The sequence below is a fragment of the Anabrus simplex genome, chromosome 1 (genome assembly GCF_040414725.1).
Source record: "Anabrus simplex isolate iqAnaSimp1 chromosome 1, ASM4041472v1, whole genome shotgun sequence".
Classification (NCBI taxonomy): Eukaryota; Metazoa; Arthropoda; class Insecta; order Orthoptera; family Tettigoniidae; genus Anabrus; species Anabrus simplex.
The window spans coordinates 1791813061-1791835129 of NC_090265.1; the positions used below are offsets into that span (position 1 = coordinate 1791813061).

General features: G+C 38.2%; 1 protein-coding gene across 1 annotated transcript in view; it reads right to left on the reverse strand.

Annotated features, from left to right (window-relative positions):
* LOC136858772 (zinc finger-containing ubiquitin peptidase 1) overlaps positions 1 to 22069 on the reverse strand; it is a 175788-nt gene that overhangs the window by 88178 nt on the left and 65541 nt on the right. The window contains exons 4-5 of the mRNA XM_067138564.2: positions 15498 to 15625; positions 9276 to 9444 (exon numbers count right to left, since the gene is read on the reverse strand). Coding sequence (XP_066994665.2) covers positions 9276 to 9444; positions 15498 to 15625 — 297 coding nt within the window. The remainder of the gene's footprint in view (positions 1 to 9275; positions 9445 to 15497; positions 15626 to 22069) is intronic.

The window sequence follows — 22069 nt, forward strand, 5'->3', positions numbered from 1 at the left end:
CGTTCTGAATTTTAAACCAGTCCTGCCTTGGGCGCAACGATCTTCACACGTGTTGACGAAACAATGAAAGAAAGAAACCAAATAAAGAAGGCACTGGACAAGGAGAAACAAAAACAGGGACAAGAACGAAATGAACAAGAAATACAAAGACTTCAAGGAGTATACAGGAATAAGAAACTTGCTGTAAAGAACATTGTAAGGGAAGAAATGGAATGAGTTTGCAGACAAACTGGAAGAGGACAGTAGAGGAAATATGAAATTGCTACACAGAGTAGTGAAAAACAAGCGAAGGGATCAAGAGATCATAAAAGCAATAGAACGTGATGATGGAACTCTGGCACAAGAAGAGGGAGAAATTAAACAAGAACTCAAGATCTATTTCGAAAAGCTGCTGAATGGAGATACAGAAAACATAACAACGGATAGAGGAGAGCCAAGTCGAGGAACCACAACTGAACCACCAATTACATGGCTTGAGGTTGAAAATGCGCTCAAGAGCATGAAGAAAGGAAAGGCAGTGGGCGTAGATGAACTAAGTGCAGATATGCTGAAAGCAGCGGGAGTTCCAGGAATCCAATGGCTCTATAGACTGCTCAACAAGATATGGGAGGAAAATACTATTCCTGAGGACTGGAAGATGGGCATCATTGTACCTCTGTTCAAGAAAGGAAGCCGACGAAAATGTACTAATTACCGTGGTATCACACTACTGTCTCATGTCCTGAAAATATTGGAAAAAATAATAGAGACCAGAATCAGAGATATTGTTGAACCAATTTTGGAAGAAGAGCAGTATGGTTTCAGACCAGGAAGGTCAACTACAGACCTTATATTTGCAATTAGGATGCTAATGGAAAAATACTGGGAGAAGAACAAGCCTTTATTCCTAATATTTTTGGACATTGAGAAAGCATACGATAGTGTACCAAGGGAAAGAATTTGGCAATGCATGAAAGAACTTCAAGTGCGAGACAGCCTCATAGACAAAGTGAAAATGTTGTATAGTGGGAACAGAAGCTGTATTCAAGTAGGATGTGGTTTGTCGGACTGGTTTGAAACAAAGAGAGGAGTGCAGCAGGGCAGCTCATTGTCACCACTTCTATTTATTATTGTAATGGATGTAGTAATGAAATCTATTAAAAGGAAAGAACACGGAGATATCAAAGCCTTCACATTTGCAGATGATGTTGCGATCTGGAGTGACTCAGAAGATGAATTGGGAGAGAGAATACAAAGCTGGAATGAGGAGTTTAAGAAATATGGTTTAAACATCAGCAAGACCAAGACGGTGGTGATGAAAGTGTATGGGGAAGGAGCAGAACCAATAGTCATGTTAAATGAAGCTCAACTGGACAGCGTTCCAGTTTTCAAATACTTGGGTAGCGTTATATCAAATGACAACCTAGCAAAACATGAGGTGAACAATCGAATCAATAAGGCAGCACAATTTTACCACCAGGTAAGACACCTGCTGTGGGATGGGCAAATACCCATGAAAACAAAAATGACATTGTACAAGTCCTATTATACACCAATTCTTACATACAGTCTCGAAACCACAACACTGACCAATAGAGATAATTCCAAACTTCAGGCAGCTGAAATGAAATTCCTACGCACTATGATCCAGAAAACCAGAAAAGACAAGATTAGGAATGAGAAAATTAGAGAAGAAGTAGGAATAGACAATTCTCTCCTAAATAAGATTCAGATATCAAGACTGAAGTGGTTTGGTCACATGAAGAGGATGCCAGTAAACAGAACTGCAAGGAAGGAATTTGACAGAAAGGTAGAAGGAAGACGACCCGTGGGAAGGCCACGAAGGAAATGGATAGATTTAGTTAAGAGCGATGTAATGCTGAGAGGTCATGATTGGGACAAGTTGGTGGAGGAAGAATGGTACAAGGACAGGATGAGATGGAGGAGGCTCATATACCACACCCGGGAAACTGGAGATGGTTTAGGATGATGATGATGATGATGACAATGTGCAAAATTTGCACATTAAATCAAGTAAATTACAATTCACTCAAGGAGAACTTTGTTCAGAGCAAAATTGATTCATATAAATTTTATTTTGTTAGAAAAAATGTATGTACTATCGCATTAGGAGAAATAACAGACAAATTAATTGAACCATTTTATTAGAACTTCAAAATTTATATAAGAAGAAGTTTTAGTCTCGGACCAAATGATTTTAGAATGAGCATAGACAGTGCTCCACTGACATTTTATCATGATTTAATGAAATGTATTCCATTTTCACATTATGTGTACCAATATTTTAAGTAATAAGGTCACAAGGTTAATTTTCTAGCTTCTTTTTTTCATATTCATGTGTAATATTTTAAAGATTGTATTAAGGCTGAGATGCCCTATAGAAAGGGCGAAACATGTCCCGAAAAAGTTAAGTGTTAGTATGTACAATAGAAGTCTGTTATAGCGAGAATTCATAACATCGAAAAATTTACTCACTATAACGGATTGTCGTTATATCCGATTTATGTATAAAAGTCGGAAAACCCTTCATGCACTTTAAAATCGGTATGAAACAGCAATCAGTTTGTTAAAAACTTGTGTTTCCGCAGATGATATCCACACAACGGCTTACTTGTTTGTTATTTTTCGTAATCCGATACTACTTGAAAGTGTATGTTTAATTTCATTCTGAAAAAAGTACTGTATTTCTCCGAATCCAAGATGAACCCCACTTTTTCTTTCAAAAAAATTAAATCAGGCTTAAAAAAAGAAGTTTGTAAACTCATATGAATACCTTGTTGTCAGATATAACCGGCTGCCACTACGTGCACGTCTTGCTTGTTGGGTTTGGCCAAATTCACCGGCTATCGATGTATAGGCCTAATCGTGAACGTTGAAAGTCAACGAAGTAGTTTACTGCGCCACGGTATGACCATTCCGTCCTTGCGTTTTTCGTGCACATACCTCAAAATATCATCTTTGACTTCTTTAAGTGCTGACCACTGAATGCATTTTTTGTACAGTACGCATTTTTTTTTTAGCTCTTTGTCTTCACGCTAGCGCCAAATATTGGCTTTAGTTAGGCCAATGCCGTATTTTCTTGCGGCTGCACAATTATTCTACATTTCCGAGTGTTTAACAAACAACTTGAAATTGCCGGCAATACCTTTTCCACGTATCTTTACAATACGACTATCCATCACGAAAATATTCCTGCTGTCTGTAAACCTTAATTTTACTAAGTGTCAAGTACAATAGACGCGTTATGACTGCCACTGAGTAGCCATGAAGGGTCGCATGCTTTGATGCCATTCTGCAGATCTGAGAAACACACAGGCTCTGTACAACTGGTTGTCGTGGTTAGCGATGTGCAGTAAAGAGGCGGTCGTTTATTGTCAACGAGTTCTGTGCACGTGTGAAAAGAAGCAGCGTGGTTACCGCAGTAGTTGCCAGTGGTATCCATTAACTTACTGTTAGACCCCGAATACAACAACCCTTTTCGCATGAGATTCTGAGAAAAAAAAGTCTTGGATTCTGAGAAATACGGTATCACTCCAGAGATTTCTGTGGCAAACACCTCAGCTTTCTTCTTCAAACAGCGTCACCTAACCTAACCGTATATGTAGCCTATCATGAAAACATATTTGAAACGCATGTAGAGAAATAACCTCCTCGCGAAAAATTTACATGTAAATAGCCGCGAGAAGATATGAAATATCCTCTGAAATCAGTGATTTACTCTGCCATATCTTGAGGTGTATCACATTCTTACTTAATTTCCGTATATAGGCCCCTAACATTAAAATTAAGATATCGTTTACTTCAGTCTTTATTTTTAACGAGTTAACGACTGCTATTGGCCACGTTATTTACGCATTTATTATGAAAATGTGTTATCCTCTTTCATTTCGAATTTTCTTTAGAGAACAGCAGTCGATGGGTATTACTAATCAACTCCAACATCGCCTTTGAATGTCAACGAGAGAGCTCGCAAATGCACAAAGTGAGAAAACTATACCGTACCGAAGATGATATATCACATTTTGTTGCAAACGTTTCAGTTTTCTTATTCAAACAGCGTCACGTATCCTAACTTAACCGTACTATACGTATGATTAAAACACACTTCAAGCACCAGTAGAGAAATTATAGCCTACCTTTCTCGCTATAAATTTTCATAATAGCCTTTCCGTAATTTAACCAGACGCGACAAAAGATAAACTAACCTCTGAAATCAATTAAGCACTCTGCCATACCTCGAGGTGTATCCCATTCTTACTTAATTGCAGTATTTAGCCTCAAAATTAAGTGGTCGTTTAGTCAGCCTTAATTTTTAACGAGTTAACAACCGTTATCGGACACGTTATTTACGCATTTATTACGAAAATATGTTCTCTTTCATTTCAAATTTTCTTTATGGAACAGCAGTCGACAGATATTACTAATCGACTCCGACATCGCCTTCGAATTAGTATAGATAAGAAATGTGTTTTTCCACCATTCAATACACAATTTATTTTAATAGATTAAGCTAGTACCGGTTTCGGCTCTTTAACGGCCATCATCAGCTAGTACATGTTTTGTTTTAGCCATTAGACAATACACAAGTTGTTATTGTATTAGGCATCCGGATGTCTAATGGGGGATGGAATAATAGCATATAATTAAAATATCAGTGGTCAGGTTAAAAAGTTATAAATAGAGCATGAGTATGTAAAACATATTAAAAACACACAGGTCACAATATATAACATTTAAAAAGTTTCAACACATTAAAATTGTACGTATAGGTAGACACTTGTTAAAATTTTTCAATTTATGTTATATGGATTCATTCTTCTGTCTTCTGTGCAGATCCTTCTAAGTAATGTTGATTTTAGTTGCGTAGGGTAATCTTCGAGGACATTTTGAAACTAGTGTACGTCTTATTGTTGTGGGCCTTTGTCATGATGAAATTTCGTTATGTTATATATCTCAACTTGTGATATACTATGGCAAGTTTCAATACAGCAAACAGCAGGTCTCGAGCATGTATTTAGAAGTAGTCGGTGGTAACACTTCTCTCGTCTATGTTTGTTCTTGTAGTCCGTAAAGATAAAGTGATATAAGTATGTCGGTAGTGTGTGCATGAAGGAATGCCTAGTGTGTGTATGGAAAGAGTACTTACTATAGTTGTTGTGGAAGTCTTGTGCTGATGTGTTTGAAGGCTTGTTGTGTTCTACTGCGAGTGAGTCTGGGGCTCATATTAGCTGTGGAGGGGAATGTAGGTGGAGGGGAAGAAGGAGTGGCCGTTGGAGAAGTAGGGGCGGGGTCAGGCTTGTGATTCGTTGGTTTGTTAGAGCGTGTGTTTACTATTTTGAGATAATCATTCTTTAATATCGGAATGGCTTTGTCAAAAATAATGCTGGTTTTTTCATTAATATCATTAATGTTATGATTGGGGTTGGCGTACTGGTCTACATACTCATGCTCTATTTATAACTTTTTAACCTGACCACTGATAATTTAATTATATGCTATTATTCCATCCCCCATTAGACATCCAGATGCCTAATACAATAACAACTTGTGTATTGTCTAATGGCTAAAACAAAACATGTACTAGCTGATGATGGCCGTTAAAGAGCCGAAACCGGTACTAGCTTAATCTATTAAAATAAATTGTCTATTGAATGGTGGAAAAACACATTTCTTATCTATACTTTGAGTCTGTCAATATGGAAAATGAAATTTATAAATAATAAATCGCCTTCGAATGTCTACGAGAAAAATCGCTAGTGCACATAGCGAGGAAACGATGCCAAACGTAATCGATCGCATGCAATATCATCGCTGGGGTGCATAAATATCGGGTAACGGAAAAATTCGCGCAAGCTTAATCGCTCGTAATAACAGGTGCGCCAGTGGTAGGATTCTCGCTGTAACCGAAGAACGATACATAGTTTAATGTAGGAATTTTGAAGGGACAGAAAAAAGTCGTCGCTATAACGGAGTTTCATTATATTCCGTATTCACTATAGCGGACTTCTACTGTACTTGAAACCACATATAAGTGGACAAAAAGTATTGAATAATAATAATAATAATAATAATAATGTTATTTGCTTTACGTCCCACTAACTACTTTTTAAGGTCTTCGGAGACGCCGAGGTGCCGGAATTTAGTCCCGTAGGAGTTCTTTTACGTGCCAGTAAATCTACCGACACGGGGCTGTCGTATTTGAGCACCTTCAAATACCACCGGACTGAGCCAGGATCGAACCTGCCAAGTATTGAATAGGTGGATAGTCGTTGCTACACCTTTCCAAGACATTGGTGGCTAGTGCACCGTTGAGACACCATTACAAGGCTCCTTTATAGGACAATGCAGGCATTTATACAGGGTTATTCTAAATGATTGTCGGGGTTACAAAAATTCATAACTCACAGTGCAATTAACGTAGGAATATGAATCTTGTTTTATTGTGTACTGTAACTCAAAGTTATTTTGACATACATAGTACATTACAAATGCTTGATATTTGCGCCTTGTGTCACTCTACACACATCTACTCGATAGTCCATCTCTTCCCACACACGAGTCAACATGGCAGCAGTGATGCTTTCAAAGGCGGCTTGGATGAGCTGCTTCACTTCCTGAATTTCCATCGGTAGAGGAGGAACAAATACCTTATCTTTAACATATCCTCACAAGAAGAAAGGAAGAAATCGCATGGTGTAAGGTGGTGGTGATTATTGTTTTAAGAGGAAGTACAACTAGGCAACCATCCTCTATATAACACTAATCAGAGGGAAAAATGGAAGGGATCCGACACTTCGAAAAATGAAGATATCGGCCAAAGGAAGACAAGGGCCACGAAGGGCGTGAAAATGAAAGACTACCTAGCCCTCGCAAACCTAATAGCGTCGGGGTCGGAAATGAACAAGAGTTGACCATGGGAGGTGAAAGTGAGGAGCCTGGCACAAGTAAGTGGAAGGAATGCCAGGACTCAGCTGAGGGCCCCGTGGTCGCCAACCCACGCTCCATAGTTCAGAGACCCTGGGGCCCCTTTTAGTCGCCTCTTACAACAGGCAGGGGATACCGTGGGTGTTATTCTACCGCCCCCACCCACAGGGGGGTTCGCATGGTGTAAGATCTGGTGAATGTGGTGGAAAGGGTAAGAGCATCAGATCACCTTCTGTTCCACGTCCCATCCATTGTTGTGGAAGTTCTTGGTTTAAAAATGCTGTAACCTCCCTGTGGAAATGAGGTGGTGCACCATCCTGTTGCAGCACGTAATCATCCCTGTCGTCACTCAACTGGGGTAACAGCCATTTTGTGAGCATGTCCAGATAAGTTAGCACTGTTACTGTCTGTTCATTGAAGAAGAATGGGCCACAGACCTTCATGTTTGGAACGGCACAGAACACATTCACCTTAGGAGAGTCTCGCACATATTTCACATAACAATGGGGGTTCGTTGCACCCCAAATGCAAACGTTTTGTTTGTTTACCTTTCTACTTACATGAAAAGTAGCTTCATCACTGAAAACTACTCTGTCAAGAAAACCATCATCATCTTCAATCTGTTCCTGCAGTGCCATGCAAACGTTAAAATGTAGGGCTTTATCATTAGCTATTAGAGCTTGATGCAATTGTAGGCGATATGGCTTTACCTTTAGGCGCCTTCGTAACACACGCCATACTGTAGTTTGAGGAACTTGCAGTTCCCTGCTACATCTCGTAGTCGATTTCTTAGGACTACGGTGATACATGCCCCTAATCCGATTCACATCCGCTTCTGACACAGCGGGATGCCCACTGCTTTCCCCTTTGCACAAACAACTGTATCCACAAATTGTGCATACCATCTGTGAATAGAGTTGTCGGAAGGAGGCTCCTTCCCGAATTTTGTCCTAAAATGGCGCTGGAGTCTGGTAACGGATCGGTGTTGATGAAATTCAAGAGTACAAAAAGCTTTCTCCTTATTGCTAACTGCCATTTTGTTGAACACTGCTATTACTGCCATCTGGTGGTAACTTATGTACTATAGTTGATGCAAAACAAAACTTTGAGAGTTTGTCTAACCGTTATTGCAACAATAAAAATTGCAAGTTTTCCACATTTTCAAAAAGAAAAAATCATTTAGAATAACCCTGTACAAGTGGAGACACATGCTTCCCCTAGCGCACCGGATGCTTGTACTGGTGTGTCAACGGTGCACTAGCCACCAGATGTAGCAATCCAACTGATGAACCCATTGCTACAATGGGGTGAACTGCTGGTAATTTCACGATTAAAAAGGCCTAAAGAGCTTAAATGTTTTTTACCACTGAGCATTTTCTTTAAGTCTTCAAGTTCGCCATACACACTTTCAATGCGTCTACTGAACACGATAGACTTCATGACTTTGAAATCTTGCACATCGTTCTGGTTGCAACCAGGGAAGCTGGATCCCATGCTTTCACTCTGCACTTGTTCCAGCGGGGTTGCTCCTCTGAGGGAATAAAAATTTAAAGACTAGGGTGGAGGACCACCCTGGGCAGATTTGAGAAGTTTCAATGCTGTGCCCAAAATCATCCTCCCTGAATGCCACCCAGTCCGATCAGGGGCCTCTGTAGTTGAACCACAAGGCAATACCCAGCTGGTTGCAGCAGGCACTGCCTGGGGTCTGACGTTGGACAATGCCTAATACGAGCTGATTGAGGCAATGAGCACAAGACTCCCTTCTTCAAATCACCTGCAATAGCATGTACCCCATAGCGAATACAGAGAGATAAGCATAGATTTAAAAAAAAGAATTAATAATCATATGTCCTTCCGGTATTCGGCTGAGCGTGGACCTGCATTGTTAGGCAGATACTACTGCTGAGTACATGGCTGAGGATACCGTCTGGGTTTTCGAGCGTAATTGCTCATGTGAGAGGCCTCTCCCAAAGCAGCACAATCAAATTTTGATTCCATCTACAATAACCCTCAAACAAAATATATAAAATAAAGAGAGGACCGATAGTCACAACTCTTTCAGTCGCCTTCTACGACAGGCAGGGATTACCTGCGGATGTATTCAGCCCCTGCCATCCACATGGTGTAACAACATGGTACCAAAAGCTACAATCCATTTCCATGCCTCAGTCACCCTTTGTAGTCACCTTTTATGACAGGCAGGGCATACCGTGGGTGTATTACAGTATTTGTTTGTGTCCCCCACCCACAGGGGGTAGGCAGAAGAGATATGGCTTGCAGATGGCATAACCACTGAATCTGAACAACTAAAGAGAAGTGAAGCCATATGCATACATTAACAAGGAACTCACCCTTCGTACACGAGCTGCCATCATCTACTCCATTACTTTCTGCAGCTCTGAGCTCAATTTGTCTTTCGTAGTAGTCCGCCACAGACATTTCCCCTGCATACACAGCTTTCTGCATATTGGTCAAGCTCTGCTCTCTGAAGTTTCCCTGATTGTCCATTCCGTATTGAGCCTGCATATTGGAAGAACGTCATGAGTTACAAAGTGTTTTCAATAAGTGAATTACTACAGTAATCATGAAATCATTTGTTAATGATAATTTCATGAGTTATTGAATAGAGTGCAAGTTGGAGAACAGAATTTTCCAATGCATTGATAAAAATGTACAATTATTTTTGCAAAGCATGTTCATAGAAAGCAATGCAAAGTTTTAATTTACTTTTAAACTGTTCAGTCCTAAAAACGTGCATCTATCCAGCTGGTCAACATGTTAGGTAGAATTCCATAGGTGTCTTGAACAGAATAGAAATCACAGAAGCACTTGAACATAAAAATCATTTAATTTGACTTTACTTGCAACGTAAAATAAAATAGACTTTCACACAGCACTTGAAACTTCACTAAGAACCTATGGCTCGAAATTTATTACAAATGCATGTAAATCACTTGTGAATTATTCTGTCTCTTATAGCAAGCATATTTTAGTGTCAGATTAAATCATATATAAATCAACATTCCTCCAGACAACTGCACTTGGCCTAGGTTACTCCGTGGCTGAATATTGTGCACCAGCTTAGCATAACAGCTGCCATGTTAGGAAGACTGACATTCAACTCTCTGTGATATTGCTCCTCCACATCTTAGGGCACAAAACAGCTTAATCCGAGAATATAAAAAAGTCATGTCCACCCCACAGTTACCAATCAATGCTGATATCTCAGATCATATTACATCACCGAATAGCTTCAAGAAATCCACCAATATCAACAGGATTATTTCACTCAGTAAACAACTTCAAACTACAGCAGAAATGGAATGAAGAATGGTCCACCAAACCACCCCCACAATAGCAACAAGTCAAACAGCACAATTAAAAAAAAAAAAGGGATTCCAGCTACCCCGTCAGTTATGGGCCCAATTAAACTGGATACGCACTAGTCATGGATGCTGTGTTGTCTTTGGCATATAAATGAGGTTGGAAACTATCAGCTGCCTTTAACTGTGGGAATAACAGTCCATCTACCACTTTGCCATTGAGTGTCCTATCAGGTGTTACCCAGGCGAGAGACAAGATTTTATTGATGCCATATCTGATGTAGCAGAATGGCTCAAGAACCTGGACTGTAATTTATAAGGGCTGATGGAAAGTGGCCATCATGAACTTATTTTATTGTTTATTCCCCACTGTTTTGTGTTTTATTTAAGTCAGATGCTAAATAATAAATAAATGAGAACATTTTCTTACAATGTTTTTCTAATTCATAACATTTAATAAAATACAAGACACTCCTATTAAAAACTTCTCTTCACAGGCCATGTTTTCCAGTGTTTCTGAGCTGGAGTTTTGAATTTGAGATATTAGGTTGTTTTTTTTTCTTTTCTACAAATACTCCCATGGAATTCCATGAAATAACGATAACCAGTTTATAGCTTACCAGATACTAGACATCACAAATGGACTACAGGATACGATCCTCTCCTCCTCCTTCTTCTTCTTTATCCAATTTCTTAGGGTCGGCATTTGGTGAGTGGATTTGGCCCAATTTTACGGCTAAATGTCCTTCCTGATGCCAACCTTTTGAGGAGAGATGTATTCACAATTACGAGTTCCTGTGTTGGTTGGTAGTGTGATGGATGTAGATGGAAATGTGTATTAATATGAAAGGCACCCAGTCCTTGACTAGAAGAATTAACCAGCGAAGGATCTGGATTACAGAATACGATGACGATGATGACTATTCATCACCACATGAGGCTCATTTGACATGAATGTTAGAGGACAGATTACTTAGGCAAATTATGGATTCATCTATAGACGGTAATGTTATTTGCTTTACGTCCCACTAACTACTTTTACAGTTTTCGGAGACCCCAAGGTGCCGGAATTTCGGCCTGCAGGAGTTCTTTTACGTGCCAGTAAATCTACCAGGCTGACGTATTGGAGCACCTTCAAATACTACCCGACTGAGCCAAGATCGAACTTGCCAAGCTGGGGTCAGAAGGCCAGTGCCTCAACTGTCTCAGCCACTCAACCCGGCATGGAGGGTAAGAGAAGCAGAGAAAGACCAAGTCGCTGATGATGGTTAGACTCATTTTTGATGATTTTAAGACAAGAAGTGTAGAACTAAAACGGATCACAAAGCCAGCTGCAAATAGAGAATTTTGGAGGTCCATAGTTTATTCACAAACCTTTCATACTGCTTGATGAATTGTAACTGTATGTAACTAACATTTTAATATAGGACCACTCCAGTCAATTACATTTAGCTTTTCTATGCTTTCATTATTTCTTCACCCTCTCAGATGCTGACATCCTTTTGCCCTTTTATTAATTTTGCTTTGTTGACAATCTTAGTTTTGTCTGGTTTGTTCTTGAGATCATTTAATCCTGGTAGCTATTCCATAATGTTTCTACTAATTCTAGTTTCCGGTGTTCTAATAAGATGTCAAAAAAAAAAAAAAAAGATGGGCTTCTTTCTAATTGTGCTCAATACTGGTTCGATGTTCTTATGAAATGTGTTATTTGAAGCTATTCTCGAATGGCATTTAACTTGATATTGTTTATTTGTACACAATCCGATTATTATTCTTTCTATCTTAAGTATTTTATCAGTTTCAGCTGTATTAGTAGTTTAAAAATAGTTTCACTCGCATATGTCACCTCTGGCTGTGTGAGTGTTTTATAATGTCTTAAATTTTGCTGCAATCGATAAGGTTCTTTTTTGTGTATGTGTTTTTGGTGACAATTTGTTTTGTTTCATTTCAACAACAACAACAACAATAATAATAATAATAAATAAATAAATAGGTTTTAAGGCTGCAATTATGTTGGGTAAGGCAGGCCAATACAATGATTGCCAGTGCACTCGTATGAATATTACGACAATTTACTGCCAGGTGTTTTCAGGACGATCTTGGTACACCATAGTTGCACTGATGTAGTAAGAAAATTGATGAGGGTTTCATTTATCCTTATAGTTTAAGGGTGTGGATTAACCCTCTCCCACCCATATTGAAATGCAGGTTTTCCTCAGAATTACAAGAATTCTTTTCAGCCCTCATTCTGAAAATGCAGACATTTATATAAATATATATATATTGTATAAAAACTAATGAACATAGAAATAAGATTTAGCTTATTTCATACAGTCTTTGAGAAACTAGAGATAATACCAAAACAGTTGGTCCATTATTGAACGTTATAAATTTTCCGGCTAACTCATTCCTGGTTGCCAGCGTTTCACCCCAGTGTGTGAATTTGGGCTCATCAGTTGGTAAATAGCACACCTCCAAGACGCATGACTAGTGCGTACCGTGGAAAGGCTACTTGGAGCCACCGGCAGTGTCAATGCATTATGTGAGACTTAGTCTCATTACCAAAAACTGATGCCTGCCTGGCCATCAGATGATGATGTTGATTCCCATAGGGAACCTGAAAGGGAGTTCATATTCAGAGGATAAGATCATTAGTTTTTTTTTTTTTGCAGAAACGATTAGCATTCCAGTCACCTAGGTTCAGCAAGTATTCTGTTGCCTAGTAGGCTCTGGGTTCTCCATGGACATTGATATCTTGTTCCATGCGTGATGGCATCGATGCGTATAATGTGCGAATGGCGTCCTGGGGTATAGCCATTCATGCTGCATTCACCTGGTTCCACAGTTCCTCTTTGGTGGTTGGGCACTGGGTCACAGCATCGCACCCATCGTTTCACCATATCCCACACATTTTCGATTGGCGACAAGTCCAGTGATTTGGTGGATCAGGACAACAGTCTGACATCCTGTGACAACAAGAAGGTATGTGTTCATGCAGCAGCATGTGGTCGCATATTGTCCTGCTGAAATATGGCGTCTGGGGTGTCGTGCACAAAGGGTATGGCTACGAGTCCCAGGATGTCGTTCACATAGATCAAACTGGTCACAGTGCCCTGGACATGCACCAACTCTGTGATTTGTGGCTGTACCCAACAGCATCCCATACCATGAAGTCTTGAGTTGGCGCTATATGTCTTGTGTGAATGCAGTCAATATGATGTCTCTCCCCCTGTCTGAGGGGAACCAAACTGCAGCCATCATTTTCCAACAAACAGACCCTGGATTCCTCCGAAAACACTATCTGCTGCCATTCCATGTCCCCACTGAGGTAGTTCCATACACCATTGCAGTCTAGCATGTTTATGCACATTAGTCAAAGGTAGGCAGAGAAGTAGGCGACACGCCGGTAACCCAGAACATAATAAAACGGAGTGTCACTCCTGATAGTGTATGATGTGTTACACTGTTCCACTGTTGCGCCAGAGCAGAGGAAGACGCAATGCCTACAATGCCATTCGGATAAGGCGTCTATTTTGGGAGGGGGGACTGGGTGGTGCGACCAGACTCATCTCGCTGTGTTCTACAACCTTCTGTGAACCATTCTGTACACATTTGTTGCACTGCCGACACACTTCGCCCCACACGAGCAGCAATTTCCTAGATGGATGCATCACGTTCTCTCATGCCAATAATGTACCCTCTTTCAAACTCCCTCATTTGATGGTACAGTTCTCGCACACGTCTGCGAGGCATCCTGCACATCTGATCAAATCACACTGATCCATTACCTTCAGTTTATAGCGACGATGAGAGCTGCAGGCACATTTTACCAGTCTGTGGTTGTGTTCAATCAATACTGATCTGCATTTAGGGCAGTCGCCCAGGTGGCAGATGCCCTGTTTGTTATTTTCCTAGCCTTTTCTTAAATGATTGCAAAGAAATTTCTTCATATTGTGATCTTTCCTACTTTTAAAGACACCACTCAAACTTATTCGGCTACTGATGTCATTTCATGCCATCTTTCCACTGACAGCTCGGAACATACCATTTATGATAAGATATTGATTCCCATAGGGAACCTGAAATATTTATTCCGAATGAGTAAATTTATGATACCAATATAATTGGTCCGTTATTGGACATTATAAATTTTCAAGCTAACTCATTCCTGGTTGTCAGCGTTTCGTCCCAGTGTGCTAAGTTGGGCTCATCCACTCATTCACTGATGAATCAGTTTATTTTGCCCTGATTTCTGTGAGCTGTCTTGATGTTTGTTATGAACCGTGTTTCCTCGAATGAAATCTGGAGACCTATCTTAGCCGCTTGCCTCTGAAGTTGGTTTATTTGGTTTTTGGCTGTGTCAAATCAATCAGAAAAAATCGCCAGATGATCTGCAAAGGCTAAGCAATCAATTGTTAGGTTCTTGCTCTTACAACCTAGCCTCGTCCCATTCTCAACACCTTCATTACTCAGATTTTTGTGCTATTCTCGAATAACTTTATTATTTTTATTGTTATTATTATTATAGTTTGTATTGTTCAGCAAGGTGATGAGCACATAACAAACAAAAGGATGGCTATATTACAAAAAACTGTAAAAATGTTATTATTAGCTTCACATTTAATAATCTACCAATGTACACAATAAAAGGAAACAAGTGCTTTTAACGTCCATTCATGTATGGATTTTATTGCTAGCTTGACTGCTGGATTAAGCTCCCAGGTATGTGATTTATTCAAACAAAGGTGTTTTCCTAACTTCCTTATAATACCACTCCAACAACACCTCAAAATGAAACTATCCTGCAAATATATTTCTACAATACTTGTTATAACAAAATTAATCAACGCAAATTTTACATATTTAAGTACAAATACTGAACTTTGAATTACCAGAGGAAACAGTACTTACTTTTACTTGTAGTATCTTATGCTCAGTTCATAAAAATCAAATATACTTGGGGACAAAATATGACGGCCACAGTTCCGGAAGCGAGCTGAAAGCTAGCAGTCAATCACACCTTGCACTCTGCTGAGTTAACGAGTTGTAAGAGATCCTTTGGCAACAGCGGCTACACTAGACGTAGTACATCCTATAATCCGCTAATACACTCTATTCCACCGCTGGAGAGTAGTTGTGTGAGGTGATTTCGCCATGTTTTGTCCCCAAGTATACCAGTAATGGATTTTGGTGAGCTTAATACACAGCAAGGAACTACATAATAATATGGAAGATAAAATGTCCACTTACTCTCAGCATCTCAAACTCTCGTTCTTCACGCAATCTACGCACTTCACGTTCCCGTTTCTCGATTTCGCGAGCTAGCATGCGGTCACAGGACATGTCTGGTGTGATGGGGTAAAGCCCTGGAGCGTGGTCTACACATTGAAACATACATTCATTCATTATCATACAGAATGCACCATTTAACAGATAATCACAAATTCTCTACATCTACAAAACATTGACATACACCTAAAAATGTTGATCCTTTACCACAGAGAACAGCCAATAACGTTTTCTTTCAACTCTCTCTCTTACTCATGCTCTTATCTATTAAGTCATTGCTCTCCTAATAGGTAAATATGGAAATGGATAGGAGAGGGACTGTGGTACCTACAGATGGGATACTCTTAATTCCTACGGCATAAAGATTCTCACAACGTTCCATCTCTAACAGCACATTCCAGTGAATTATTGCTTTTAACAATATGAGACCATTCTGGTGTCTTTGGCTTTTAATTAGAACTGAAAATGAAATGTACTTTAAATCTGCCACTATCATAAAATTCTACCTCAGATCTAGGATTTAAATTCAAAACTGACTAAGTTAGCAAAAACGTTTTGGTCTTTAGGTCATGACATAAGCGAACCTAATATTCAAAAAATTGTTTAATAACAACAAGAACAAGAAGCAACCAAGACTAACAAGCATCTCCTAAGTACCATACTGACTGCTATCGAAAACGACTAACAAGATAAAAATTTCATTGTTCCGTATTGAAAGTATTAACGTTAAAAATTAAATAATTGAAAAAGAGGTTCAACCTATTCAATACATAAGAGAAAGAAATGTAGTGATTACATTCTTATTTAATAGTAACTATAAATGGGACCGGTTTCGACCCTAGTCCAGGTCATCGTCAGCCATAAAAACATGTAAAACAATGCATATGAAAAAGAAAAAGATTAAGTGAACTCTGGATCGGTATAAGATGAAACATAAATTAACGATGGGGGTAGAAATTGTGAGTCACTTAAAAGAAAACAGTACGTAATATTAAGAATGGTAGTATGGCACACGCAAAGATAGGTGAAGTCTCACAATGTTTATGAATATTGGAGAACGGTCAAATGGGTCAGTTTCCACACTCTGTCAGGCACAAAGTCACAACACTATCAAACAACATATGAAGATCATAAATAACTTGAAGTCGCAGACGAATAGATTTGTAGAAGCGAACCGCCAGCTCACGGTGATCAGCGCGGCACATTCAAGGTCATGCGCTGCGGTCTCGAACGCCAAAGTAGAATGGAGAATATCCTGAAGGTCCAGTATTTGTCTCTGTTGCGGGAAGTTAAGTACGTATATATAGAAATATACAACGCAAATCAGTATAATTGAATGAGTAATTGTGCTCCTGCTAAGTTCTTGGAAAACAGTTGACTTGAAAAAACAATTGTAAAGAAAAAAATATAGTAAAAAGTGCAATATCGGAAAACAAATGAAAACTTATATGCACAGTGCGCTATTTTTTAAATTGAAAAAATTTAGGTCATGATTGAAGTAGTCGAAGTTGGCGCAAGACAAAAGTTAAAATTTGAAAGAGGAGAACCGAAATGAAGGTAGATGAATTTTTTTTTAATAGAAAAGGTAGAATAAATTAATAGAGGAAGAGTGATAGTGAAATAAGAGAAAGAATAAAAGAAATTGAAGTTAGATGGTGTTGACATTGTGAACATGTACCCTAGTATTCCAATTTCAAAATTATTCCCCATTATAAACAACCTAAACAAATTCAGTAACCTAAGTAAACTTGAAATTCAAGACTTCATGTCTATTTTAAAATTAGTTCTCAACAATAATTATTTTACCTTTGACAACACCATTTATCAACAAGATGGCTTGGCTATGGGCTCACCAGCGTCTGGCATTCTTGCTGAAATTTACCTCGACTTCTTAGAAAACACAAGAGTTAATAATAATAATAATAATAATAATAATAATAATAATAATAATAATAATAATAATAATAATAATAATTTCTCCAACATCCTCTTTTGGGCCAGATATGTCGATGACACATTAGTAATATTAAATGAGGAATCAACCACCGCAGCCTCTACACTTCTTCATCTCAATAACTTAGACTCTAACATTAAATTCACCCTCGAATTAGAACACAACCAAACTTTTAATTTTCTGGACCTAACTATTACTAGACATCCTTCTTCTTTATCTTACAAAATTTTCAGAAAACCAACCCAAACAGCAACCACAATAAGACAAGATTCTTCGCACCCCCAAGCTCATAAACGTGCTACTTATAACAGCTTAATTTTTCGTGCCTTCAACACCCCTATGTCCAAAAAAGATTTAAATAATGAATTAAACACCATCCGCAACATCGCTAAATTCAATGGCTTTAACAACTCCTTCATAAACCGCATCATCAACAAATTCAAACACCGTCCAAAAACCACTTTATCTAAAGACACAATAAAACCAACTGCTTTTTCCACCTTCACTTTCACTCAGGATGCTTATAAAATAACTAATATTTTTAAAAAACATAACATGAAAATTTCTTTTAGAACTAACAATAGAAATCTTGATATCTTACACAACTCTAAATCTCTAAATAAGTCTAATGCTTTTTCTAAATCTGGTGTATACAGATTCAAATGCAACAACTGCAATTCCTCCTACGTCGGACAAACTGGCCGCAACTTCAATACCAGGTACTCTGAACATGTCAACGCCATTAAATACAATAGATTCTCTGCCATAGGACAGCACATACAAGACTCCAAGCATAGTTTCACCAGTATTGACAATGACATGAATATACTTAAAATTATTAACAAAGGCCCCCTCTTAAACATTACTGAAAATTGCTTTATCCACCTTGACCAGTACTTCAACCCTAATTTCAATTTAAACGACATTTCTGAAAAACCCAACATCCTTTTTGACTTCCTAATTCTTCTTTTCAAAAATTCCAAATTCCAAAACCCCAATTCTATTTTCCATGCCTTACAAAGTTCCCACCCACATTTTCTACCTCCAATAACCCACCCTCCTAACCCACCCTAAACTACCCCTCCTTCATTTCCCTATCTTATCCTTCCTCAACACCATCTAACTTCAATTTCTTTTATTCTTTCTCTTATTTCACTATCACTCTTCCTCTATTAATTTATTCTACCTTTTCTATTTAAAAAAAAATCATCTACCTTCATTTCGGTTCTCCTCTTTCAAATTTTAACTTTTGTCTTGCGCCAACTTCGACTACTTCAATCATGACCTAAATTTTTTCAATTTAAAAAATAGCACACTGTGCATATAAGTTTTTATTTGTTTTCTGATATTGCGCTTTTTACTATATTTTTTTCTCTTTACAATTGTTTTTTCAAGTCAACTGTTTTCCAAAAACTTAGCAGGAGCACAATTACTCATTCAATTATACTGATTTGCGTTGTATATTTCTATATATACGTACTTAACTTCCCGCAACCGAGACAAATACTGGACCTTCAGGATATTCTCCATTCTACTTTGGCGTTCGAGACCGCAGCGCATGACCTTGAATGTGCTGCGCTGATCACCGTGAGCTGGCGGTTCGCTTCTACAAATCTATTCGTCTGCGACTTCAAGTTATTTATGATCTTCATATGTTGTTTGATAGTGTTGTGACTTTGTGCCTGACAGAGTGTGGAAACTGACCCATTTGACCGTTCTCCAATATTCATAAACATTGTGAGACTTCACCTATCTTTGCGTGTGCCATACTACCATTCTTAATATTATGTACCGTTTTCTTTTAAGTGACTCACAATTTCTACCCCCATCGTTAATTTATGTTTCATCTTATACCGATCCAGAGTTCACTTAATCTTTTTCTTTTTCATATGCATTGTTTTACATGTTTTTATGGCTGACGATGACCTGGACTAGGGTCGAAACCGGTCCCATTTATAGTTACTATTAAATAAGAATGTAATCACTACATTTCTTTCTCTTATGTATTGAATAGGTTGAACCTCTTTTTCAATTATTTAATTTTTAATGTTAACGACTAACAAGGCGTGAAGTCAAATAATAATACTAGATTATAAATTCCACCTGTTCAATACATAAAGAGATTTTTTTTTTTTAAATTTAAGAAATAGTTCTTAACATATTACACATAGGGACATGTTTCGCCCATAATGAGGGCATCATCAGCCTAAAAATCTCATACCTGAAAGAAAGATAGATCAGGATCCTGAGTGTTCTTATACGTAGTTTTTAACGAAGGTCTAAAATATGAATAAGAGGATACTGTTTTAGCTACAAATGTGTATAAAATGACTAGCAAGTAGAATATAGCAGTTACAAGTACTCTTATGACATTGTCTTGTTTTTTAAAAATGTGGTGACAAGGAGTTAGTTAAAAGTTCAAAAAGAATACGTAAATTGCTGCATTGAAATGAAATCTGGTAAATATGGTGCCTTATTCTGGAGATGGCATAAGGAGCTTATAATAGCTTAATATTTAGGATAAAAGTCACTCTTAGTGGTAGTTAAATTAAAATTCAAATTTGTTTGTCTGTTGAAGTTGTTAATTTTATATGAAAAGATAAGACGACAAACTTCTTGAAGCACTTAGGAGCATGGACAAGTACTAGTCAGATACGTAGCTATATTTATAATTAGCTGGTAGACGTGGTTGTAGCTTCTTGTATTAAAAGTCAAAAGCGAAATGTGCGTGGTTGAGTAGAGCTTGTGGTGTTATGTCCCTTCGACAGCAGTGATGTTAATTTTGTTAAAGATGAGGTGAGTTGAAGAAAATATGTTGCATGTGATTTCATTTATCTTTTCAACTGTTGTAATGTTAATTAGTTGCTATGGTAGCGTTTGAATGACATATTTGTGCTTCTAGTGTTATACCGATGTGAGATTGGCGGGGGAGGGTGTGGAGGTGGGGGTGGGTTGGGCGGGGCAGGGCGTTAAGTTTATGTGTTATTGGATGCGGTTGGCTTGTGGGATGGGGAGGGAGTTTTGTTTCCTAAAGTGGGAGGGGTCCTGGAAAATGATAATTTTAGGTTGTTTATCAAGTTATTATGTTTATAGTTTAGTGATTGCACCAATTTTGGTAAAAATCTCGTATAATGGGTTTTTGACTTCAATAATATTGTTAGGGTTTGAATTTTTGTTGTAATATTGGTCTAAAAATATATAGATGTTTTCGAATTCGTTCATTAATTTTCCTTTACCTACTTTTTTAACACATGGATGACGGGCCCCGAGAAATCTCGTAGTACGCTCGCCAGCGGTAGGTGACGGGCCCCGAGAAATCTCGGTTTTATTCACGACATTGTTTTCGGTCTTCCTGTGACATCTCTTGACCATATCTTGAACTATATCGGACGTGCACATTGAGTAGAATAAATCGTAGATGTATTTCCGCCACTTTTCTTTTATTCACGGCCTTTTTTATTCTTTGATTTAGTTTCGAAACGTCGACTTTCTTTCCGCCGGTTCAGTCAATGACAAGATGGAATACGGTGTTAGCTGACGATGATATTTTAGAAGAATTACATGCCGATGGTCGTTCAAATGGAAATAGTCTAATGAATTAGTGGAAACTGAATGTGAGAGTGATAGTGGAAGTGATATTCAAGCCTCTACATTCCGTAATTTACCTAGTGTACTTATTTATTCAAGTGATTCTGACGACGACAACGATGTAAACATTAATGATGTGTTAGGAATTGACGCTGAAGATTGTTTTGTAAAGGCAGATCCACTACTACTAGGGGCATTGGAGAGTACCACTACCAACTTTAAAGATAAAATATTGACTGGTTTAATATCTATGTACATTTTTATAATCAAGTGCACCCTAGTATGCTTAGGAGAAAAATGTCCGGTCCACAGGGTATGTGACAAGCTCAAGCATCCGGTCAGCAATGTGTTAATAATAGTGAGGTCTTTATCTATAGTAGTGAAATGATGAAACGCTTCTTTCATGTGAGAGCTAATAGCTGAAAATTTATTGTGTTTGGAGGCATTAGAATGTTCTAAGTATCTAGTGTGAAAGCTGCGGCCAGCTTGTCCGATGTACGAGATGCCACGTTGGATGCAAGTGAGTCTGTAAATGCCTGAACCTGAGTAAATGCTATTATTTGAATTGACTGTGTTATGATTGAAAAATAATTTTTGGTTGGTGTTATTTGTTCTTTTTGTTTGGTTTTTTAGGGGGTTCGAAATTTGGTAAATGTCTGGATTGGTGTAAGTGAAAGTAATAAAATTAGATTTTTGGATCTGTCAGGGATGAGGTCTGTTGTTAATTTGTGTTTTATTTTGTTGATTAAATTGTTAATAGTTCCTGGTTTATACCCATTAATGTTTGCCAAATCTTTTATGTAATTAAGTTCATCTTTTATGTTCTTATGTGATAGAGGATTTTTAAGGCTTTGTAAATTAAACTAGGGAAGGTAGCTACTTCTCTAGAAAACCAGTGAATGGAGGAGGATAGGTTACCTACGAGAATAATGGACTCTGTTATGGAGGGTACGAGAAGTAGAGGGAGACCAAGACGACAATGGTTAGACTC